Below are 22,467 nucleotides of genomic sequence, written 5' to 3'. Positions count from 1 at the left end.
ATATATATGTACTTTAAAATTGACTTCAGTGCTGTAATCTCTCTCACAGTAATGTATTTCACCTATTATCTTTGTTACTTAGTTTGGCAGCATTGATGATGTTTCTAAGTAAATTAAAAAGTAGTGACAGATGGATAAGGCCCTATAACCCAGTGTGCTTTTTGTTCAGGTACCACACATGAGCTGTATCTGCATAACTGAATGCACATGAGATTTGTTTGTGAAGTAATCATTTATTATGCAAACACCAGAACTTCATTATATCAAATTTTATTAAATATGTACAAGTTATTACTATTTAAAAGAACGAGTATCATTCCAAGATCTGCAAACTTCTCTCTAGCTTTGAGAGCTGCGGCAGAGCCTGTATTAATGCTAGTTTGAAAGCTGTAAGCTAATGCAGTGTCACTGTGAATGACACAGCACCACCTTTGAAGGCAAAACTTCATCAGCTGTATTCTTTAGTTACAATACAATCAAACCAAATCTTTCCTGACAATAATATATTTGTACATTGTTTAAATTTCCCAACTCTGTCCAACTTGTAGGATGGAAGCAAAGAATTCTGTCACGTTTAGGATTCTCAGATGCTGAAGAAAGGAATTCGTACCAGAAACATCTGACGGTAAAGGCCATTTAAAGGCAGAGAAGGGGGCACAGGAAGCAAAGAGAAAGATGCGTCCATCTCCTCTGCTGGTACCCAGCCAGGAGGTCTTAATATTTTTCTTGCTTAGGGTCCCATGGCCTCAGTGAGGATAATGCTTCCTATCAGTGACCCCCTTTCCCATCACCTCTCCACTAAACTGGTAGGTCAGCTTCTTCTTGACTTTCTTGACCTCCCCTGTCTTGCCGTAGTTTCTCAAAGCCCGTGCCATCTTCTGGTAGGTCATTTTCTTGCGATTGCCTTTCTGGATGCCCCAGCGATGTGCCAATGCTTCTTTGTGTTTGGAGGAGAACTGGAAAGTACCTTTTTCCTTGTCCACCCACCAGATGCTGTCCTTCATGTCTCCACTGCGAAGAAGGTCCAGAAGGAACTGATACAGACGTATCTTTTTCTTGCTACCTGTGTGAGTGTCATAGAAGAAAGGCAGTGGAGCATTAGTATTAGCATGTAGCTCCTGGTGAAACAGCAGAATGTATTTAATTCATTTAACTTTCAGCTAGCTTGTCAGTCATGTAACTTCTTCAGTTTGCAACATTTATAACAATAGACAGTGTTACACTGTGAGGACATAATGTGGTGGATTGATGTACCAAGAAGAAAAAATAGGAATAAGGAATTCCAAAGGCCAAACCCTTGTATTGAAATTAATTTGCTAATTTGAAGCTAACTGAAAAACATTGCTAATTTGAAACTAACCTGAAGCTAATTTGGGCAGGTTATATGGAACCTGACTTTCAGGTACTGGGCAAACAGAGCTAAATATTTCTAAAAATCCGTTCATGGACATTCTTGCCTTGGTTTTCCCGCCTGTTAATGGAAATTGGAGTAGAAATGGCAAAAGCCATTTCCATTCAGGAAGCCTAAATAGGCAAGGCAGAAGGAGGAAGCGGGAGTACGTGAAGAAAGAAGACTTGAGATATAGACACAGTTATGGTCATAAAACATTCGGAGGACAGGAGACTGCAAGCAGTCAGGGAAAGTGAAGCTTTGGCAGTGGGATAAAATACTAGCACAGCAGTTCTACAGTTTTATGGTAATGTAACAGCTGCTCAGCACATAGCTTTACGACGTCCCTCTGTCTTCACTGACCTGTTTCTCCATGCATAATTCCAGGCCCAGGGTCCACACCATCAGTCTCCCCATCTGATACCTCCAATGGGGGGCTCTGCCTCTCTATGTCCTCCTCATCAGAACTGGGCTGCGGTGGAGAGGAGTACTGTAGGCACATCCGGGGCAAATAGGACACCTTTGGGAGGAAAGAGTAGGAGAGGGAGGAGGTAGTGATAGGGAGTGGGGCATCGAGATAAAAAAAGGAAATATCATGGAGAGAGTTACAGAGAAAAGGGGGGAGAAAGTAAGAGGTATATGAGATTGTTTAGGGTAATACTGAGTGACTTAGTTGTTGACATTTATAATAAATACTATGCAATTAAGAAACACTGCCAGCTAACAGGTCAACACTTACACATGTACAAAGATGCATCTTTACAAGAGGGAAGGAGGAATAAGGTTGTGAATATCAGAACTTTACCCTATGTTATATCCTATGCAAGTGATATTGCCCCTCTTCCCCCATACCTCCCCGGAGCTAGCATTCTTCCTAATGAGTTTTTGATCTCTGTTGCCTATCCCCAGTGTAAAACTGCTTCTGAGAACAACTTCTTTTCTGACACAGACCTTCTGGAACTACTCATTTCAATTTGAAAGTGCTGAACAGTTCTGCCCTAGCATGGCTGCTTTGACTGGCTTTGGCTCTGTCGTACTCTTCCTTTCTCAGGCATAGTACCTTCTGACAGCACTGAATCCCTACAGCACTGCATCCAGCTCTGGAGATGGCGTTACACGGGTCGGTCAGCTTCCTATCCTGAATTTCCCCTGTGAGGAGGGCAATAGCCTTAGCACTAAGATAAAGGATACATCATCCTTGTTCACATTCTTTTTTCCTAAGTGGCTATCTGAAAATTCCCCATTAATGGGGATTTCTCATCTGCAAAGCTAGCAAGCCAGTTTTTGTGCTAAATTCTCTTGCCCTTATATAGACGTCTTGTCAGGAGCAGTGTGGAATATACCTCAGCTCTGTAAATTCTCAGTTGCAGTCTGGTTTATTAGGGATCATGACCAGTTGCCATGAATTATTGCAGCTTCTTATTTAAGAATGAGAAACAGATCAGTCTGAGGGGCAGGGAGTCAGAACCCAATTCCTACATTAAAAAAACCCCAACCAACATTCCCCAAACCCCACAGCATATAGAAGGTGGTTTTCAGGAAATGGGCCAGATAAATAGTCCTGGAAGGTCAGCTCCTTTTGAACAGCTCTTCCTTCCCTCCACCAAGAACAGACATCTTGACCCTGATTCCCTTCCCAGGGGACCTTAGGCACTGAAGCGGGGAGTGGGTGTTCACTTCATGAGTCACACCACCCACCCCACGTTGGGCTTTGCCGAGTGGTGCTTTTCAGATGAGTTTTGCACCAGCTTAAAATGTCCCAATAAGGAGTGTGCAAAGGGCTGGTTTTGGGGTGCAGCAGCTGGCGGTTAATGAGTTGGCAGATTGGCTGGAGCCGATCTGGCAGGAAGGCCAGGATTGGGTAAGAGTATGTGTAAGCTTCCTGTCAGATCCCCAAGAGCGAAACTTCAGCCCTCACCACAGAGTCACCTTTAGCTTTTTACAGTTAAGAAAGCTGTGGCCTCAGGGGTAGGAAGGAAGGGAGAGACTCTGCCATGGCGGGGGAGAGGGCAATGAGAAGGTGGGACAATGTCTTACAGGGGAGGGGAACAGAGATTGGTGCCCCTGCAGAGCAAAAGGTTGTGGAAACCTGGAGTGCATTAGGGGGGGTGTGGGAGTAAGGAAACTGCTCCTCTGGGGCTGGAGGGGGACGGTGGGAGAGTGCTGTGGGGGACAGAGAGGGAATGGTGTCTCACAAGAAAAGGGAGTTGCAGAGGCCAACCTGGGGAATTGAGTAAGCTTCCCCCACCCTGTCCTCACTTTCCCTATCTGCTGTATTTTTGCTTACACTTAGTCTGCACCTGAAACTCAGCGTAGGTGAATACATACAGTGTCACACAGTTATGTTACAGAGAGTCACAGAGGACCTGTTAGTGTGTCTGAAAGAGCCAGGTTAACTAATATGGTTCTGGAGAGAGAAAGCTTAAGAAACTGCTAGCTACTTTCCATATTCTGATGTTGTCTCAGGATCTGTGGCATCCATTTGTGATTTTCCTCTTTCTAAAGCTCTTCACAGTTTCCCAACCTTTTCTTTCATTCTCCCTTCAGAATGACTATTCTTTTCTTAATTTATTATTTGTGAGACCACCTGCTGGCAGGCTAACAAAACTTTTTAAAGAAATCTTGTCCAAGAACAGCTTGAGCCTCAAATTTGATTTCACAAAATAATGTGTTATCAACAGAAAATTAGAGAAATATCTTTGCATGTTCTTCCTTTATTTGCAAACTGTAACTCTGATATTGCAGACAAGCATGGGTGCAGTTAGTAACTGGCAAATTCAGCAGAGGATTAAAGCTTGCTTCCTGCTTCTGTTTCTTTGAAAATACCTTGAATAATAGTATGTGCTACCTGCGGCTGAGACACACCAGAGTCTCAACCTCAGAGCATGCCAAGTACCACTTGCATGAGCTATTACTGTAGGTTAAAGTAAAAAGCCAAAGATCCCCAGCTGCTAAGGAAGAAAAGGGTAGTGGTGAATTCTACCTACTAGTATCTTCTGCAGCTTGGGGGGGGGTGGGGCAGAGAGAACAAAGTGCTCTTTATCAAAAGTTGCAACAAAATTAATTCTCTGCCTTTTGTCCTGAAATGAAAGGTGATAACTGAGTAGAATGAAGTGGCATAAGCAGAAGCACCCTCTCCTTGAAGCTTCCCACAGACTGCTGTTCCATCAAGCATTTTTTATATTTGTAACTTTCTGTTCCTAATTCTCTGTTTGTACCTACATCTTATATTCTATTCCTGGTTTTTTTTCTGAGTAGTAGGTGAGAAGTTTGATGGCTTGCAGTCAGTTTCCTGTTGACAGTGTTAACTTATTCACTCCATTTTTTTCCTTCTTTGTTTTTGATTAATACAGTATTTGTATACAATTTCACTTTGCTTTGAACAAAGAAGCCCAAAATGAGAATGCCATGCATGCAGCTTCTCTCACAAAACTTCAGCAATGGCACCATTATATGCAGCACTGTAATCGGCAAACACTTTTTTCTCTGACCTCAGTCCTACTCTGTCTTGTATTCAGCACATTGTAGGTAGCTTGCCTGCCTTGGGAAACTCCTTAGCACAGGATCACCCAGCTTTCTTATTGCTCCCAGTAATGACTTTGGGCATATTCTTGCAGGATCAAGAGTTAGAAGTGATCACACCCACTTTGCTTAGTATCATTGCAGTATGATGGAAACCCTTATAATTTCATCTTTACTGGGAATTCACTGGCACTTTGTGACTATCTTTACTGCACAATGGAGTATCTTTTTTTACAGGGACATGACTGGCTTCATGTAAAATCTGAGCAGAGACAAGACAGTGTGTTTTGGCTCATGACTTATTTACTTGCAGGTAAAAACACAAGTAGGTTGTCCTCAGCCCGTTTCACTGTGGTAAAATTACCAGTGACTTGTCTTTGTTAGCATTTCTTGAACAGGTCATGTAAAATTGTCAGGGTTGCATGGAAATATTTAAAACTTTCCTACTACTTTGAGGCTCAGAATACTTCCCAGTAGTCATGGATACACTTGCTATGACAATGCATAGCTTCTCAGGTCCAGTTCCTCTGTAGAATTTCAAAACAGTTGATTTTCATTCCAAATTAAACAAAATTTTGAACTTTCGAAAACCTCCATAAAATGCAATTATCTTTTTAGGTGCAGTTTGAGGAACATGACTCCTCATTATCCAGATAAAAAGAATGCTTAAACCACATTTGTCCTGAGAATGAAGAGTTTTGTATCAAGTGCTTGTGCAGTAGGAACTTGTGTAATTCATTTCAGCAATCTCTTTCACATAAGAGTATGCATTCCCTGGTGCATTATTTTCCTTACCCTTAACTGTCATCCTAAATTCTGAGTAAGGGTTGCTAACCATACCTGATGGTTGAGTCCGATGTGTGTGGTTGGGATTGCAGAATCCAAGACATGCATTTGTTCAATCTCCATGTGCCTGTACAGCTGCTGCAGCTGGGGAGGCTGTACACTCTGCAGTTCTGTGAAGTGATTGTCTCCAAAGGTCTCAAACTCACTGTGCATGTGGTGTGGATGATATTCCCAATAATGATCTAAAGAAAATAAAAAAAGATTGTCTGTCATTAGAAGATTACGAAACATGGCATTTACCTGTCTTTCATTGGTTCCTACTTCTGTCACTGTCCTTTCTGACCTCTCCACACCATTCCTGTTGACCTGTCTCTGGTGACATTCTATATAGATCCCTGTAAAGTTTCTTTTCCTAATCTCATAAATGCCTGTGGCTGGAAAGTAATACTTAGGCCACTTTAATTAAGAGAACACTCTTAGATGGAGAGATGGATTTCAATGATAATTTAGTACAAGATCCAAGAGACATTAATGCTGGCACCTTTCTCAAGAAGAGACCATAACAATCTTACATTTTCATTATTGAGGCAACAAATTCTACTGATTTACATATTGTCATATTCTCATTACACTCTTCCTCATGGCATGGAAATGAGGAGATGGAGAAAATGTACAGATTATTCTGCAATTATCTTCAGTCTTTATTTTACTCTCCTAGCAAAATTTCAGGAATGCTGCAGAAAAGGCTTGGCATTTTGCTAGATATTTCCTGTAATCATGTGTTGGTATGTCACACATTTTTCAGTACCAGTACTAGAGAATAAAAGGATAAACTTTTGCAGCAGTCTGGTGTACACTGTTTACAGTGAGGCTAAATTCTGATGCAGACTCTTTCTCTACCTTTTTTATCTCTTTAGTATGTTTGCAATTTCTGTGATAGTTTAGATTTTTTCAAAAACATAAAAAAGTGCTCAGATAACAACTATCCTGTTTCCTGACTTATTTCCTTTTGAAATTAATTTCCGTATCATTCTCAGTTTTAGATTTCTGGTTTTTTACTTCAATATAATCCTCCAACATTTTTAGAATTTCATATTTGCTGCTCAGAATTTAAAATCTGCTAGAGGAAATGTGAAGCATTGCAAAGTCTATTTCTCTCTTACATACATACAGTAGCTGCATGCCTAATTATGCATGTATTTGTGTGCACTCTGTTTTTTAAAATCAAAGTCAACAACATGCCCTCTGCTCTGACTGAGCCAGGAGCTATTCTTCCATAGTTTAACTTTTCATGCATCATTTTATGCATGCCCAAAATTTCTTTTTGATATTCAGTGTAACAGTTCTAATTTATATCTTACTATTCTGAGTTTTCTTTCCTTGTATGACTATAAATAATTTCTGTCCTACCCCTCATGTGTTTTCAGGTTGCTATCAGGTACCCTTACAATCTACTCCTAATTATCGCTTAACCCAGCTGCATGTATTTAGCTCTCAGTCCTTCAATATAAATCAGTATATTCACCCCCCTAATCATACTTGTGCACTTCTCCAAGCTTCCTCCCAGCTGTTGACATCCTTCTGATAATGCAATGGACAGAACTGAACATGTTGTTCCAAGTGTAGTTTTACTGAATTTATAGAGGAGCAATTGTCTTGTTCTGCAATATGATGTTACTGTGTATGACATTATCTGGATACTAATGTGCTGTGAATACTTTTTCTTAAATACCAGTTTCGTTCTTTCTCTCAGCTTCTATCTCCTCATCCTTCCCCACTTGTGTTTCAAACAATTAGGTCTAATCTCACTGAGGATTTGAAATCTGGGATAGTGACTTTGAATGTGGCTTCCTTTAGAGGGAACTCAGCGATATGTTTATACCAAACATAGTTGTACCTGAGAAGTTGTAAGCTCTTTTAGCTGCCTTTATGGATCAGGCCTGTAGAAATTTATTTGGAGGCTCTATCAGACCATTTGCCACAGCAGTGCTTACTTTTTTGCCCTTCCTGCTTTTCTGATTCATGGATGAACCATGTTGCTTCATGTGAAAGGGATGGAAAGGTGCTTATAAAAGCACGAGGGAGCTGCTGCGATACTCTGTAATTTCTTTGCTTTGTTGTATAGCGCTTTCTGTGGGCTACCTATGGATTTTATAGCCCAAAGTTATAATTACAATGCACAGTAACACTTCTTCATGTTGTAGTGCTAGAGAAAAATTTTGTTTTCTCTGGTAAAAAAGTGAGGTTTATGGGTGCAGAGTACCCAGGTACTTTTACATTCACATCTGCTCCAACCCAGGAGATGGCAGAGTGTGTGTGAGTCTGAATCCACAGGTCATCTAAGGCTGTGTCTTGGTAGGAGGCTTTGGGCACTTTCAGTCTGAAACTTTTTTGTTAGTTGGAAGACTGAGACACACTAACTCATGCTTTTTCTGGGTTAAATTACTGCAGATTTCTCTAAGTAGAGCCAACCATTGAGGCCCCATATACCATGGGCAGCCCTGTATAATAAATTGTTGAGAATACATTGCTGCAGTAATCTATACTTTTGTTCCTTAGAATGATCTGGCTCTGCTCCTGGTGCAGAAAGTCCTCTGTCAGATGGCAATGTACATTCTCAAAGGCCCCTTGTCTTTGATCATCTGCTACAGCAAATGACATCGATGCATAATTGTGAGGATGACAAAGCCCAGGCAAAAGTCTCTGAGGCTGTCAAAAGCAGGTCTTCAGCTGTGGAGTGTCTTACTAGTAGTAACTATGGTGGTCAAGGGAGAACATAGTACATTTCCAACATGCATAGCCATGAGTATTTGTGCATGCTCTCAGTGGTCTGCTTTTGATTCTTCTTAAATATTTTTTTATCAACAGTCATGTTTTTATACTTCAAGATACGTCTTAGTTTTTTGGAGCCTATGACAACGTTCCTGTTGCTTCCGGAACTGTTCTTTTAAACTCTTTCTTAGCAAATAAATTAACCTATGGAACACTATTTATGCATATTCATGTTAATCACTATGTAATATTTAGCCTAGTCTTTACTGAATTCCTTTTTTAAGGAATTAGGTACTGCTGTAAAAATACTATAATAGAATAGTACTAATAGCACAGCATTTAGGGACTTACAGTGACCACATAATACTAATACATTACAAAATAAATCTATGTCAGAAATTACTTCAATACAAACTTATGTCCAAATATTGAAGTTGTGGCAGGAGGAAAAGTCGATATTTCTTTCTAAATTATCTATAATTTGACAGTGATGCTTAGGAAAAACAATATTGGTTTAGTTACATTAAAAGAGACATTCTGAATTCTGTCTCCACAAGACCCTCTGCAGTTAACTACGTTGGCTAAGTACATTGCACTTGAAAAAAAATTCTAAATATCTGTGTCTGCAGTTATTAGAGTTATCAGCAGCTATTGACTTCTGTGTTCTTTGTTAGTGTTACGTCAGTAACACACAGCAATTCTGTTCTTTTCTCAGAACGTAAAGGTGGAAGGAAGAAAAAAGAAAGGAGAGAAAAATTCTAGAAATGGAAAGTGTCTGTTCTTTGGGTAAAGGAAAATGTCATTAAAAGCCAAGCTATAGCTGCACAATGGAGTCATTATGAGAAATTTCATGTGAAGTGAAAGAGGATGTGAAAAAAATTCTCTCTTATAGAGACATGGAGATCATGTTTGTTTTGGTCTTGTATGTAGTGAAAGGTTAGAGGAAGGACAGTCATGAATCCTGAACTCACTCCCATGACAGAGAGGATGTTAGCCTGTTGGGAAGCAATAGCGGACCTAAAGGCGTTGTGTTAATATTCACCATGGAGGTAGATTCTCACTCTACAAGTGAGAAAACATAACTGAACTTCCTCAGTCATCTTTTGACCAATGTAAAATGCTTTGCTCCTGTTTTAATAGATGAATAATGTTAGAACCAGCAGTTAGAATATGCAGGAGGCTTAAGGAAGATATTTATTATAAAGTGGAGTAATAGGCTAAATCTGCATCATGGAGTGCAAAACCATGCAGAAATTCATGAGCCAGCTCTTGAACCGGAAACGTGACAGCTCTGTCAGCACAGCACTCTGCCTGGTCTAAGGAGGTGACTGTGTTGACATGGCTGCACTTGTGAGGTCTAAGCCAGTGTCTCTGAGTGGTTCTGCTCTGTGCTGTACAGATTTTCCAACTAATTTTGAACTAGGAGAGGGTTTCTTACACAGTGCCACATTGCACAGCTTAGATGTTCCCACTGTGTTTCGCTCATCTGAAAAAACAAGCCAAGAAAAAACCCATAGAGGAAATGAGAAAAATATTGAAGGACACTGGAAAATGAATGTCTTGATTCCCTACAGAATCGCTCTCTGTTGAGTGAAATGCTCTGCTCTGAGGCAGTGCAGCAGTCTTATCTATAACACCAGTAGGATCTCATTAGCTCTCACTTTACAAACTTCATGATTTTAATAACGCCAAATGTGCAAAAATCTACGAGTCAGACCCCAGCAAATCATGAAGATGGCTTTGAAGCGAGGGGCTTTTTTTCATGAAGTTTGGAGTTCTGTATTCCATGTAGCATTTAAGACTAAGGTTCACATGTTTGGACTTTCCTCCACTTCTGTGTAGGGTAAAGTCCTAACAAAATCAAAGCTGATATTTTTAAATGTTCACATTACTCCAGGAGGTGGGATGAAAATAAAATCCCAAATCACGAAATCTGGTAAGTTCCATGAGGCTAGCAACAAAGTGAACAAGGGTCAGCATTCAGCTTCATACAAAAAGTGATTTTTACTAAACCAATAATGTTTAGTAATAACTTAGAGACAAAGATGCAGTGGAATTTTGTAATTACTAAGATTGCATTAGTGTTACAAAATATGCTGTATTACATTTACAGACTTACTAGCATACAAGCTCAGGGTAGGGAGATGGACTAATACATGATCACTTGAAGTAGCTTCTGTCCTTCATGACTGTGTCTCTGTGTTTATTACAGTATTTACAAAACAGTTAAACTACAGTATACAAAATAAATGCAAACAATGCATGTTGTTATGAACATATGGATATTTTTATGGTGTGTTTTTGCTTGTTAAATTTAGTGTTCACTTACTGGCAATGATCTCCTACATATTAAATTAGTGACACACTATTGTGTGTACTTTACTGCCTACTCATGTAAACATGGAGCAAGGGTTGCCTTCAGCATTATGATCTAGAAAAGTGACAGTAATGCATGTAGCACAGATCTACAGATTAAGATATTGCCATCTTTCTTTCACAAACTTAATTTGCTAGCAGTGAGATAGAGCTAGTCTGACACCTGAGCAAGTCCTTCTATTTCTCTAGCAGTCCTTTATCAGCAAAGTCAGAAGTATTATTCTGTCATGTATCTATTTACTTTATCTGGTAGGTTTTCTTTGAGGTCCATAATAGTATTGAATAGACCTGCAAAATAATCTTGTGTTCCACCAGTGATCTCACCGTACCCCAAGCTGAACTCCTCTCTCACAATTCTGTCCTACTTATTTCTTCTTTCCTATCTAATCATGTTCTCAGCTCTTTCACTTGACTGCTGTCACTGCAGCACCTTATTTATTCTTTTTCCCCACCATTTTTCAATCATTGTGCTTTTATCTACATTGTTCTGAACACTTAGTACATATTTCTAAAAGCAGTTTGTGAAGTCCCTTTCCTGCTCTTCTGCACAGCTCTTCTCAAGACCCACTACTTCTGTCATGTTAACAAAATGAAAGCCAAAGTTGGGTTTCTCAATATCTATAGGAAAGAAGCAAAATGTGTTAATTTGTGTTTTTCACTCCCCTTTGTATTCTTTGGTTGTTCATTGCTCTTTTGGACTGTGAGCAATTCAGGAAAGCGTAGGGAATATTAGGTATTTAGATACAACCAACTACATTACAGGTGCTTTCATAAATAAAAATTTGATTGAAACGTGCAGGCTGGGATTAAGTTGCTTCTTCCATAACCTCTTACTGTAGGAGTTAAAACATTAAACAATGGTTTTTTTGGTCTTTAGGACAAGTGCAACACAAGTTTTGGAAGAGACAAATTTCTGTCCAAAGTGGATGTTTAGGTATTACTTAGGCCATAACCCACATAGGTGACTTTTGAGTTTTTGTTGTGTTCATTATGATGAGTAAAAACATGTTAATGATCTGAGTGGTGTAGCTTAGGAACAGCCTTCCACCAGAAAAATGGGCAGTAAACCAGATGGGATGATAAGATTATGAAAGAGAAAGAGATGATGTTGCTTGAGGTAGCCTAGATTTAATGACAGAAAAGTTATTTCCCAGTGCTTTTTCCTACATAGCATCTTTTATATTTATTGTTTAATTGTCACAATTGCCTTTTGAGATAATAAATGTTATCCTCATTTTATGAGTGTGTAAACAGGTACAGGTTATAATGTAAAAACCCTGAATTTCCATGTGGAATTTGCTGCGTTTGATTAATGTGACTTGACAGATGCCATGAGATAACTTATAAAAACTGAATTATTCTTTGTCTCCAGGCGTTAAGGATATAATAGGTGTTTCTTGAATGCAATGTAGAGAACAAATTTAGGTAGCAATCTTTTCCAGTTAAATGCTCAGAACAATCCTATTCTGTAACTTGCTGTCCCTTTAAGGTAGCTTCTGTTGCCACAGATAAAACAGCGCCATGTTGTGAAGTTGTTAGATGTCTTAAATTAAGCAGTGATGGGTCTAGTTGCCGTATCAGCGGGAGTCTTTTAGGGAAACTCCAGGATCTGAAGGGACTGCCACGAGTGATACAGTAGAGCGGTGCTTTTCCTTCCTGAGTCAATATTGACTCTAATATTTCCAGGGTGGTGTTGCTGGACCCTTGCATTGCACAGGAGACAAAATTCACAAAGCAAGACTCTCCCCTCTGCATTGATTTAGAGTCCAGTGCCCAGACGACATGAAAATAAAAAGGCACCAAAGCTTTGAAATCACATACATAAATTGAAGCAATAAATAATCGCACAGTATTTTTATGCTGAGCTAGGAAGCTGTAGCTACCTACAGCTACAAGGAAGTTTTACATAGATTTAGAGAGAGGAAGTACTTGGGTGTACTGGAGAAAGAGTGAAAGTTAAAGCTAGGTGTGGCAGCATGCAAAAGAGATCAAAAGAAAGAGGTAAATATATGGAGTCGAAAAAGGCCAAATACCAAAGAAACATAATTAAACTGAAGGCACAAATACAATATCTAGGACCTAAATCAAACAGGAATTGGAGATGGGAACACAAGAAGAGAAATACAATATTGCAAATCCATTTCCTCAAAGAGTTCTGAAACAAGCAAGAGTGCTTTTGATCTGTAGAGGAAAGTAAAAACACAGTGAAGATAATGAAGGATAGAGATCATGAGATCCCACCTTCCTGGCAATACACTGAATGTACTGGAAGCTCCTTGCATCATTCAGTGCTTTCTAAAATTCTCTTTCAGAGAAACTGTATTGCAGTTGCGGGGTTGGAACAGTGCCATTAAGCAGAATAAAATATTGTTGGTAATAATAATTGATTATTGATTGAATTGATTGAATAAAAAATTTATTTCAAAATATGTGCCTATACATTATAGATCACAGCAACATGTTTGTTCTTTTCCTGAATGTCCTAAATCTCTTTCCTGTGGCATCCCATGAGACTTTATGCTCCAAGGAGATATTTTTTAACTTACCACCATGACTCTCTCCATCACTGTTGAGATATTGGTAATAGTCATGAGGCTGTCGGTAGAGGTCTGACTCATAGGGTACCATATCTTCAGAGGGCTGTAAAGAGAAGAGGAATTTTTAGAACTGTAAGCTTACACAAATCCCTTCAAAATTATTCGTATAGTTAGTGAAGGGGAGATGCCAACACATTACATCATTGCCTAGGGAAAGAAGGTGGAGGCTTCAAGTTCTTACTGAATCAGCAGGAATAAAATGCTTGACACCAAACACTGGTTTGCAAAAAAAAAAAAAAGAAAAAAAAGAGTAATCCAATCTCCTTAGGCCCAGTCTGTGTAGCAGAACTTGTCCTGTGGTATTACACAAGTTCTTGACATCCCGCCCTCCAACCTTCTGTGGATACTACTTAGAGGACATCAGGCCCAAGCCAAGATTCCATCACACCAGCACGGCAGGGAAACCTTTTCCTTGGTAGTGACAGACATTTATTATTATTATTCCTCCTGTACACAAAAGAGAAAGCAGAAACTTGTCTTGCCTAAGCATGTTATTATGAGTATTTCTAGGAGGTCTCACTAAATGGTGGCAGTTTGTAGGAGGGTAATGACATTGACAGAGGGCATGAAAACATTTTCATTCTCAGTTTTTGTCCAAGGTGAACAGTAAATGTTTGCTGGTTCAAATCAGCTGCACAGGGCTGTTAGGTATGCACAGAGAAGACTTAGAAAGTCCAAATGTGGGACAGATATTGAGTCGTGACCTGTTGGATGCTTAGTTGTAGAATTAAAGTCCTCTCTATCTTCTTAAAACAGGTGACATAGGGTAACTTTCCCACTTGTCTTCCTCCCATGCCTAGTACTCCAATGTTAATGCTGTTTAACGTCTTGCGTTGTTTCAGTATAGGTGGTCTGTTTATTATTAGTTGTGCACAATTCTGTTGCTTCATTTAATGTTTAGTTTTGTCTTTTTCCAGAATGAAGAGTTAGAGCAGGGCTTTGATAAACTTTTGTCCAATTAACTTCGTTACAATATTTTCTTCCAATCTGAACAAATTCTTACAGTGTCAACAGCAATGTAGAACTCAAACATCTTCTTGCTTTTTGTTCTGAAAGGAAGTTATTTCTAGTAGGTACTAATAGAAACATTTTTCTTCTGTTAATGACTTCAGCATAAGTAACTTTAAAGGACAAATATTTAAAACAACATGATAACTTACATGATGGACATATTTTTTATGTTTACATGTTCATATGCCTATCTGCATGTCCCAAATCCTTTTCTCCCTCCATAACTTTGTCTCAGTTTTTGGAACACCAGCATTTTGTAAGCTTTCGCTATGGTGACAGCATGCCAGAAATGCAGGCGAGCTTCTCTTTTTCTTCCTCCTCTAGACTACTCAAGAACATGAAACCTAAAGCAGTAGCTGCCATTAAAATCCAGATGGAGGTGGTAGATAAGCAGCTGGCAAAAGGAAAAGATTTTTTTTTCTGGTGAAAACTACATCAGAGTTACCATTGCTCATTAACTCTGTTAACTCCTTCAGTTCATTCGGTTGGAATGTGGGGATTTAAAGATTGTCCTTTTCCAGCGATGTGATTTCTATGATGACATTGAAGAAATTAGATCAAGAAAAAGAGAGACTTATTCCCAGAGGATTAAGATGTTAGAACACACACAAAAAAAGAAAATACTTCTAGAAATTACTTTGGACCTTGGTGGATCCTTAGTAGCAGCTGCGTGCTGTATTAGTGTATGATATTAAAATGGACTGGTAAGATTGCCTAAAATGTCATGACTTCCAGAATACACACTAACTGGCCATCAGATCCATGGAATATTCAAAGCCTCAGGAGCAAATCCGTTGCCTGGCTGTCAGCTCCCAATGTAATCTGTGGCGGTGCATAATTGTTTTGGGGAAATCTTGAGAGGATGGTAACCCACAATAAAGACAATCTAGGGGAAAGACTAAGTAAAAGGAGCAAATCATCATTTAATTGTATCTGCAGTAGGGATACCAGTGAAGGGATTCCTCTTATTTCTGGTCTCCTGAGGACATAGGTGCAGTCTCCCTTTCCACAACAATATGATTCCAATGCAATTGCCCTTCATCTACACAGAGATTTAATAGGAAGTATAACCTATTTTCCAGATTTCAGAGGGGTGGTCAAAGGAGACAGTACAGCATGGATTCTCTCTGATGCTTCTGGTTTTCCTGTATGTATTTTCTTTGTGTCCTCTCTAACCATGACTGCTTATACACATTCACTCACCCCCACTTTGTGTTCTCTCTAACCATGACTGTTTATATGCATTCACTCACCCCTATTCCTTAGACCTGTGGTGTACTCTGATCTCTGATAAGACAAAGTAATGAGACTGTGTTTTGCTTTCTTCAGGATAAAGTTCTGAACAGAATTTCTACTTTTCATTATCTTTGCAAATTAATTCACCCCACTCCCCCATTTCCTTTCCCTAAATATATGCTCCCTGTTAAATCACGTCAGACCGAAGAATGTATGAAGTTTTTGCCTTCATATTCAGAATTGTTAATTTGTCATAACTCAAAGGAAAGCATTCATATTCTGTGAAAGGAGAGACCTCAACATCCAAATGGAAAATCATACTAGTTGGGAGAAGTGGAGGTTAAAAAACTCATATAAATGTATATAGTTTGAAAGAAAAATCTTTGCTTCCTTTCAACTAAAATACCAGAAAGAGACTGAAGTTATAAAAATTGTCTGTATCTAAACACATCAAAGTTTGTAGCTCTGATAAATATTTAGCCAAAAGTAAACAATTTTCCAAAGAAATCAGTGTCCTGTCAATCTAGGCTTAATTTGCTATATATAAGATTTCCACTGCTACAACAAAAGCTCTATCACTCATATCTTTACAGAGGTATAGCTTGGCAGGAAGGCCAAGCATCAGTCCAAAAGTAGATAAACAATACATATTTTAGGCATGGGAAAGGATTTTTGACTTTTCCTAGTTGTGTTCTTCCTTTGTTGTCTCTTCTTCCCTAAAATTTTCCAAACTCCTCCATTTCAGTCCAATATACTGTAACAGGCAATAGTGGCTCACAGTCCGGGAGCTGAGAATGAAGTATTTCTACCATTCAAAAGCTAGTTTTACAAGTTCAGATGTGTATTCAATGACCAGAGCTAAAGGAAGGTATGTTAAGTAGACTCTTTAAAAAGTGATTCCCTTAATATTTACAGATCTGGCTGACTGCAGAGCGAGTGGCAGATACTCAACATGTAAAAACCAGTCTGCTTTTACATAGATCATTGGGGTTTTTAACATACTCTGTTTTGAAAGTCTGGGGCTTAAAATCTCTTTATTATGGATTGTGGGAATTTTCTTCCTTGAATTTGTTTTCTGCTCAGTGATCCATTTGATCAAATATGTATGTGTATATCCTTGTTAACTCATGCAACCTGCACCAATCCATCCCCACAAAGGACTTGAATTGGCACTACTTTCTGTCTTGGTGTCTGATCTTCAAGGGTACAGTAACTAATATGGGAAGATGTATATTAAATATTTAAAAGTTTATGTATCATAAACTTACTTAATCAGATGGTGGTCAAAGGAGACAGTGCAGCATGGATTCTTTCTGATTATCATATGGAAAGGTGGGATATTTTCCTCTATTCATTAGAGAAACTATTTCCAGGAACCTGTTTTTTAATGTGTTGGTTTTCTTTAAGTTTTAATTACAGATTTTCTCTAGTTAGAGAGAAGAGGTTTCACCATGTGCTGCTGTTGCCTCTTGTACCAATCTTTACCCACTTGCCCTGTCCTTCTCTGGAACCTCCCCACCCACACACCCATTTCATCGTCTGTCTTACTAATAGCACTTCCATGACACTGAGCTGTTTTGTTTTGCCTGACAAAAAGCAAAGAATGGCTTATGTTACAATTTAATATTTAACTGATGTCAATGGCCATTTGTTCTATCAATTGTTTTCATGTAAAAGAGTGACAGAAAGCTTTGTTAGCAACTCATAACTGTGGTCTGAAGTTGATATCTCCTTTCCTACATGCCATGAGGTGCAGTACGCTATCTAAAACTGTATTCCAACCTCAAGCAAGAGGTCAGCAAACAATACTTTATCTGTCACAGACTTTGATAAATGGAGAGTTGCCTCCATCATCCTTCTTTGCCCTGAAAATCAAGGGAAAAGCCACAAAACTACTTCGAGAAAGCTTGGTTAGCATTGGTTAAGAGAGATACAGAGGACTCAACTGAATAGCAATCTGAAAATTCTTGTTATTCACTAAGACTTTGTCACATGATTCCAAGTGATTGTAAATTCACTAAATGCTGATCTTTTTTTGTTATCCTCACATAACTATTCACTGACATGTGATTCAGAAATATTCCACAAAATTTCCAATGATGTGTTGCTGAGACAAGTTTTAAGGCCAAGATTAACCATATTTCCTTGGAAAAAAATTACAGTATAACTATTTTAGAAAACATGAGTAAAAATATTAGCATGATCACCCATTGAGCCAGCCTCACTGGACCATGCTGGCAACACAGTTATGTGGAACAAAGCACTTCTATGGGGCATTTTCGCTCTCATACAAATGTACTTCCAAAGCTGTGATTTCTACAGGTGGCTACTTAGGGATTCACAAATAACTGGGGTCCTCTTTAGGCAAAGGCGTTAATAATTTTTTGCCCCGTAGCACAACTGGATTCTATCATGCGCTGGAAGACATGGGCCCAGTTTAAAGAACTTTTCCATACAAAATTCCTGATCTTCAGAGAAAGATGCAGTACTCCTAAACTATTTGAGCAGCATTTTCCAAATGAAGGGTAAGAGTTTCCTAGCATAGTCAAGAGGAAGGCAGTTACTGACCCACCCTCAACTGAAAGGGGAGGGGCAGAGGAGGGAAGTATTGCTTCACAGAAACCCCTGTCTAGAAACAGGCTTCTGTCTCCCCTCTGAAAAAGTCCCAGGAGGCACAGACATTTACAACGATGCCATGTGGGGCTCTAACTGGCGGTGCTCAAAGCACACTTAAAACAATGTTGAAAGTACAAAACACAAAATTATTCATTTTTGGACATTTTAATCACAAAAATAAAAAACAAATTGCCCTGGCAAGTGCTCCTGTAAGACGTAATTGTATTTTCACTGCTTGTTGTATCATTCATCTGAACAGAGTTCAGCCAGAATGTTAACTGCAACGCAAATTAGAATATGGGCCAGACTGTGTTATTTTCACGCCATTTATTCAATGTATGCACTGGAATTCCATACTGAAAAAAAGAGTCCAGAAAACTTGGCTGTAAGTGAATGAGTGGACAGAAAATTAGCAATTATATCTTTTGTAGATGCTGGTTTCTGGGGTAGTTGAGGACAAGGTTTGGGTTTCTTTTTAATTTTTTTTAAGCTCAATACGTAACGTATTGAGAAATCTCTGTGTACTTTTTTCATTTTCTCAGTTTCTTTTCAGATTTCAATCCTGACGCATTTAAAGTAGATCCACTGGGCAACTCAGTGTATTAAAGAAAAAGAAAAAGAAAAAGAAAAAAGATTTTTCAGTTCTTCTCACCCTTTGGGTAGATAGGGGATTTCAGGGACACTGATGACTAACTGCTACAATAAAGGGTCTCCCAAAAAGAAGACATATTTTTTCAGTCAACATGGACACCAAATATGAAAGGAATTCAAAGGGCCATCTTTCTGGGTGGAAGATAAGGAAACATGTCTTTAACCTTCATTACATGGGACAAGACAAAAAGAAAACTTGATACAAGTTTTGTTTAAAGGACTCTTGGATCTGCATTGTCTCTTTCTGTTTTCTGAACACATATAGCAATTACTGTAAGTCATCTACCACATAAAAAGCCAAGTAAAACACCTTATCTGACATCTCTTCAGCTTCTACAAACCTCATAAAATCTAGTTAGGGCCTTTTTTACACATTCTGCTTAGACATTTCCCATTAAGGTTTGTTTCTGAACAACAGGTTAGTGGCAATATGTTCTTCATAAATAATAATTTCCGAACTCACCCTACAATAAATTACAGCAGTGTAACAATGCCTCAGAGTTAAAGAAAGGATAGAAACAGCCTCATAAGCATACAGAAAAATTTGTATCTTAGAGAAAACATTGAAAGACCCCATTAAGGCTATGGGTTTTTTCCCGTCATTTACCAATTGCTTTTCATAGCAAGCGAATTCAAGAGAATTCAGTTCAAGAGAAGCTGAAGTTAGAAACTAAAATGCCGTAATAACAAAGAGCAGAGAGTCCTAAAATCTGCAATACATAAAATCAGCTTTCAGCAACTCTTCTCTCACAGATCTGTAGATAATTAAACACATAAAGTATGTCAGACTCCAGAGTATTAAGAATTACAACTTGGAAGAAAGACTCGGCCTTATATCACAAAGCCAGCACTGAAGAAAAAAATTTACTGACTTGTACACATACTGAACAAAAATACCATACATTTAATCTGTGAAAACAAATGGAGATCAAAATCAGATACAAGTTTAGGGAGGAAATGTTAATTTCCCATTCATTTCAATGTTGTCACTAGCTTTATATATTGACCTAAGCCCAACTTCCTGGCATTACAAATACAGACCAAAACAGAGATATTCTCAAATAATAAAACCTTTTGCTACTGAGCCCAGTGATCCATGTTAGAAATAAACCCCATATACTCACAGGGGGAATGAGGGGAAATCCTTCCATTTTGCAAGCTTGCAACATTCAGCCAACTTCTGAGTGAATTTTTCTTAATTCAGTTTTCAAACATCCAGAATAACTGACTTGAAAAAATTACATTAAAAAAAGAAAAAGAAAAAGAAAAAAAAAGAAAAAAAGGAAAAAACAAGAAAAAAGTGAGATCCTCGGACTCCGTGAAGTCCCTTTGCTGATGGATCTCAGGATAGGAGAAGGACCCTAACAAGTTTTCATAGTTTGCCCTAATAGGTTCTGAGGTGAACTTCTTCCCGAGTTGTATGTGAAGTTCCTGATTTTATCAAATGTCTGTAGAAGGGAGATAGCCCTTGGGTCTATCAGTGCACTGTGACATCACAGCTTTTAGCCAGTTTGCATAAATCTCATTTCAGGGAGCTGCGGCGCTGTAGCAGGAAGTCTGCTTGTGAGCCAGTTCTGCCATGGGCAGGTGCTTACTGTGTAATCAGCAGCCCAGAGCTTGGGCCTGCTACCAATAAACAAGCATATGGGTGCAGTGCTTTGTGGAAGACTATGTGCTTCCCACTGTAGATGAACCATCGCGATGGAGCTGCTTTCTGGTTTAATGATGTATCATAGAGACATAGTCCTGACAACTTCTGTGAGGACAGTGCAGTGGCATAGACTTGCTTTCATAGTAGTCCTGTGTTGGAATTAGGTGGCAATACGTAGCAGAAAGGAAAAAAAAAGTATGCAGTTTCAAATATACAGTCTTAGGTTTCTGCAAAACACTGAAGGTAAGCCCATGAGACTTTCTTCATAAACTTTGCAGTAAAGCAAAATGATTCAGTGAAAGACACTTAGTCCTCTTATTTCTTTCTTGTGATGTCTTTTCTCTTCTAGCTCCTGCAAGGAGAAAGTGAGTGGGGGAAAGGAGAAAGTATTACATGTCCCATGCAAAGATTTGACTTCTCTCAGATCCTGAGTGCCTTTAACAGTGAGTAGAGAACAAGATTTGCAGACTTGTATCTAAGAGTCAGGTGCCGAAATTTCTTGTAGAGATTTTGCTTTAGCTCTTCTCACATGGTGTTCTCCCCTTTATCCCACTGTTTTACTTGCATTTGGCTGCACTGAACAAATGCCCTTCATACTAAAGTTCTGGCAGGGGCAGGGGTGAGTGGGCCATGGGGCAGGATGTAGAGGGTGGGGCCTTGCTACAAGGGGAGAACAGGCTCATTCTGCAAAATGCCTTCTTGCTTGCAATTAGTTACTAATGTCTTGGAAAAGTGAAGTTTCTTTGTCTGGGTTGTTCCTCTTCAATCTATGCCCATGTGCCACAGGTTCTGCTTTTGAAAGTAGCCTGTTCACCACTCACCTGGGTCTATGTGCAAGGGGGAATTTCAGCCACTACAGACTTCCTCCCTCGTACACTGGTAAAACCAGAGGCCACTCACAAGTTCCTCTCATTCCCCACCCTAAGGAACTCAACCAGCAAACCATATTAGCAATGGGATAAGATTAAGAACATGATGGGAGATTAACTCTTGAAGCCCCAAACTGAATTTCACCAGCATCAGTTAATACATAAGCATTTCATTCTTATTTTATTAGTACCATGAAATCTTGACTTTAACCTAGAAATAAGCAAGCTGCTAAACAGTCCACTTCTGTCCCTGAGATGGTTCTCAAGTCTCCCCTTGGATACCAGCCTGGAAGTGATCAGAACAACCTGGGGGAAAAGGAGAGAAGCAAAGCGCAGCCCTGATGATAAAATTCAGCACAAACAGAGGAGAAGGGAGCGAACAATAGCATACACAAATCTTAAAGTGGGTAATTGGATAATAGGTGATAACGGTAATTGTGGAAATTGTGTGTCTATTAAAAAGGCTATTCAGAACAAAGAAGATATGCTATCTGATTCATCATAAACTGAAAGATAGCTTAAGCGGCTATGGGAAGGTTTAAAATTGTAGTGTTTTACACAGAGAGGCTTCTGTTAAAGTGGAATGCAACTATATTTCATATGCTGGAGGATATTTCTGTGCTGTGTCTTAGCACAGGAAATTACCAATAAGGATAGATATTTTGCACCAGCCTTACTGCACTCAGGGAATGCTAGATTACCAGCATTAACAACCATGTTTTACATATGAGTAATCATAAGCACACCAAGGTTATCAATATAAATAATGAAATTGATTCTCTGTATGATGAATTAGAACCAAATAATATGCCATAAAGTTTGAGGACCAGCAGGAAGTCCAGAAGTTGAGTAAGCTTCCTAGGAAGGAGAGTATCTCCATAAATAGAAATGCTGAAAGCAAAATAAAATGCTTGTTTACACTATCATATTTGTATAGGAACATCACTAGTAACAATCTTGCTAAAATTCAACATAGATTACTTTCTCAGT

General features: G+C 38.9%; 1 protein-coding gene across 1 annotated transcript; it reads right to left on the bottom strand.

Moving 5' to 3' along the window:
• Positions 1-254: 254 nt before the first annotated feature.
• On the bottom strand, positions 255-20,428 carry SPI1 (Spi-1 proto-oncogene). The gene is made up of 5 exons (XM_052781996.1): positions 20,082-20,428; positions 13,393-13,486; positions 5,753-5,940; positions 1,754-1,910; positions 255-1,063 (listed from the first exon to the last, which is right to left on the bottom strand). Exons 1-5 carry the CDS (start codon positions 20,124-20,126, stop codon positions 747-749), a joined length of 801 nt encoding a protein of 266 aa, XP_052637956.1. The 5' UTR covers positions 20,127-20,428; the 3' UTR covers positions 255-746.
• Positions 20,429-22,467: the final 2,039 nt, after the last annotated feature.

The sequence above is a fragment of the Harpia harpyja genome, chromosome 3, assembly GCF_026419915.1.
Source record: "Harpia harpyja isolate bHarHar1 chromosome 3, bHarHar1 primary haplotype, whole genome shotgun sequence".
Taxonomy (NCBI): Eukaryota; Metazoa; Chordata; class Aves; order Accipitriformes; family Accipitridae; genus Harpia; species Harpia harpyja.
This window is presented reverse-complemented; position numbering and strand designations above follow the sequence as displayed.

Coding starts and splice junctions, on each gene's coding strand:
- SPI1 (XM_052781996.1), bottom strand. CDS start 20,126: ATGTTGCAAGCTTGCAAAATGGAAGGATTTCCCCTCATTCCCCCT. Junction 13,487..20,081: donor GATTTCCCCTCATTCCCCCT/GTGAGTATATGG, acceptor TTCTCTTTACAG/CCCTCTGAAGATATGGTACC. Junction 1,064..1,753: donor AATTATGCATGGAGAAACAG/GTCAGTGAAGAC, acceptor ACACTCACACAG/GTAGCAAGAAAAAGATACGT.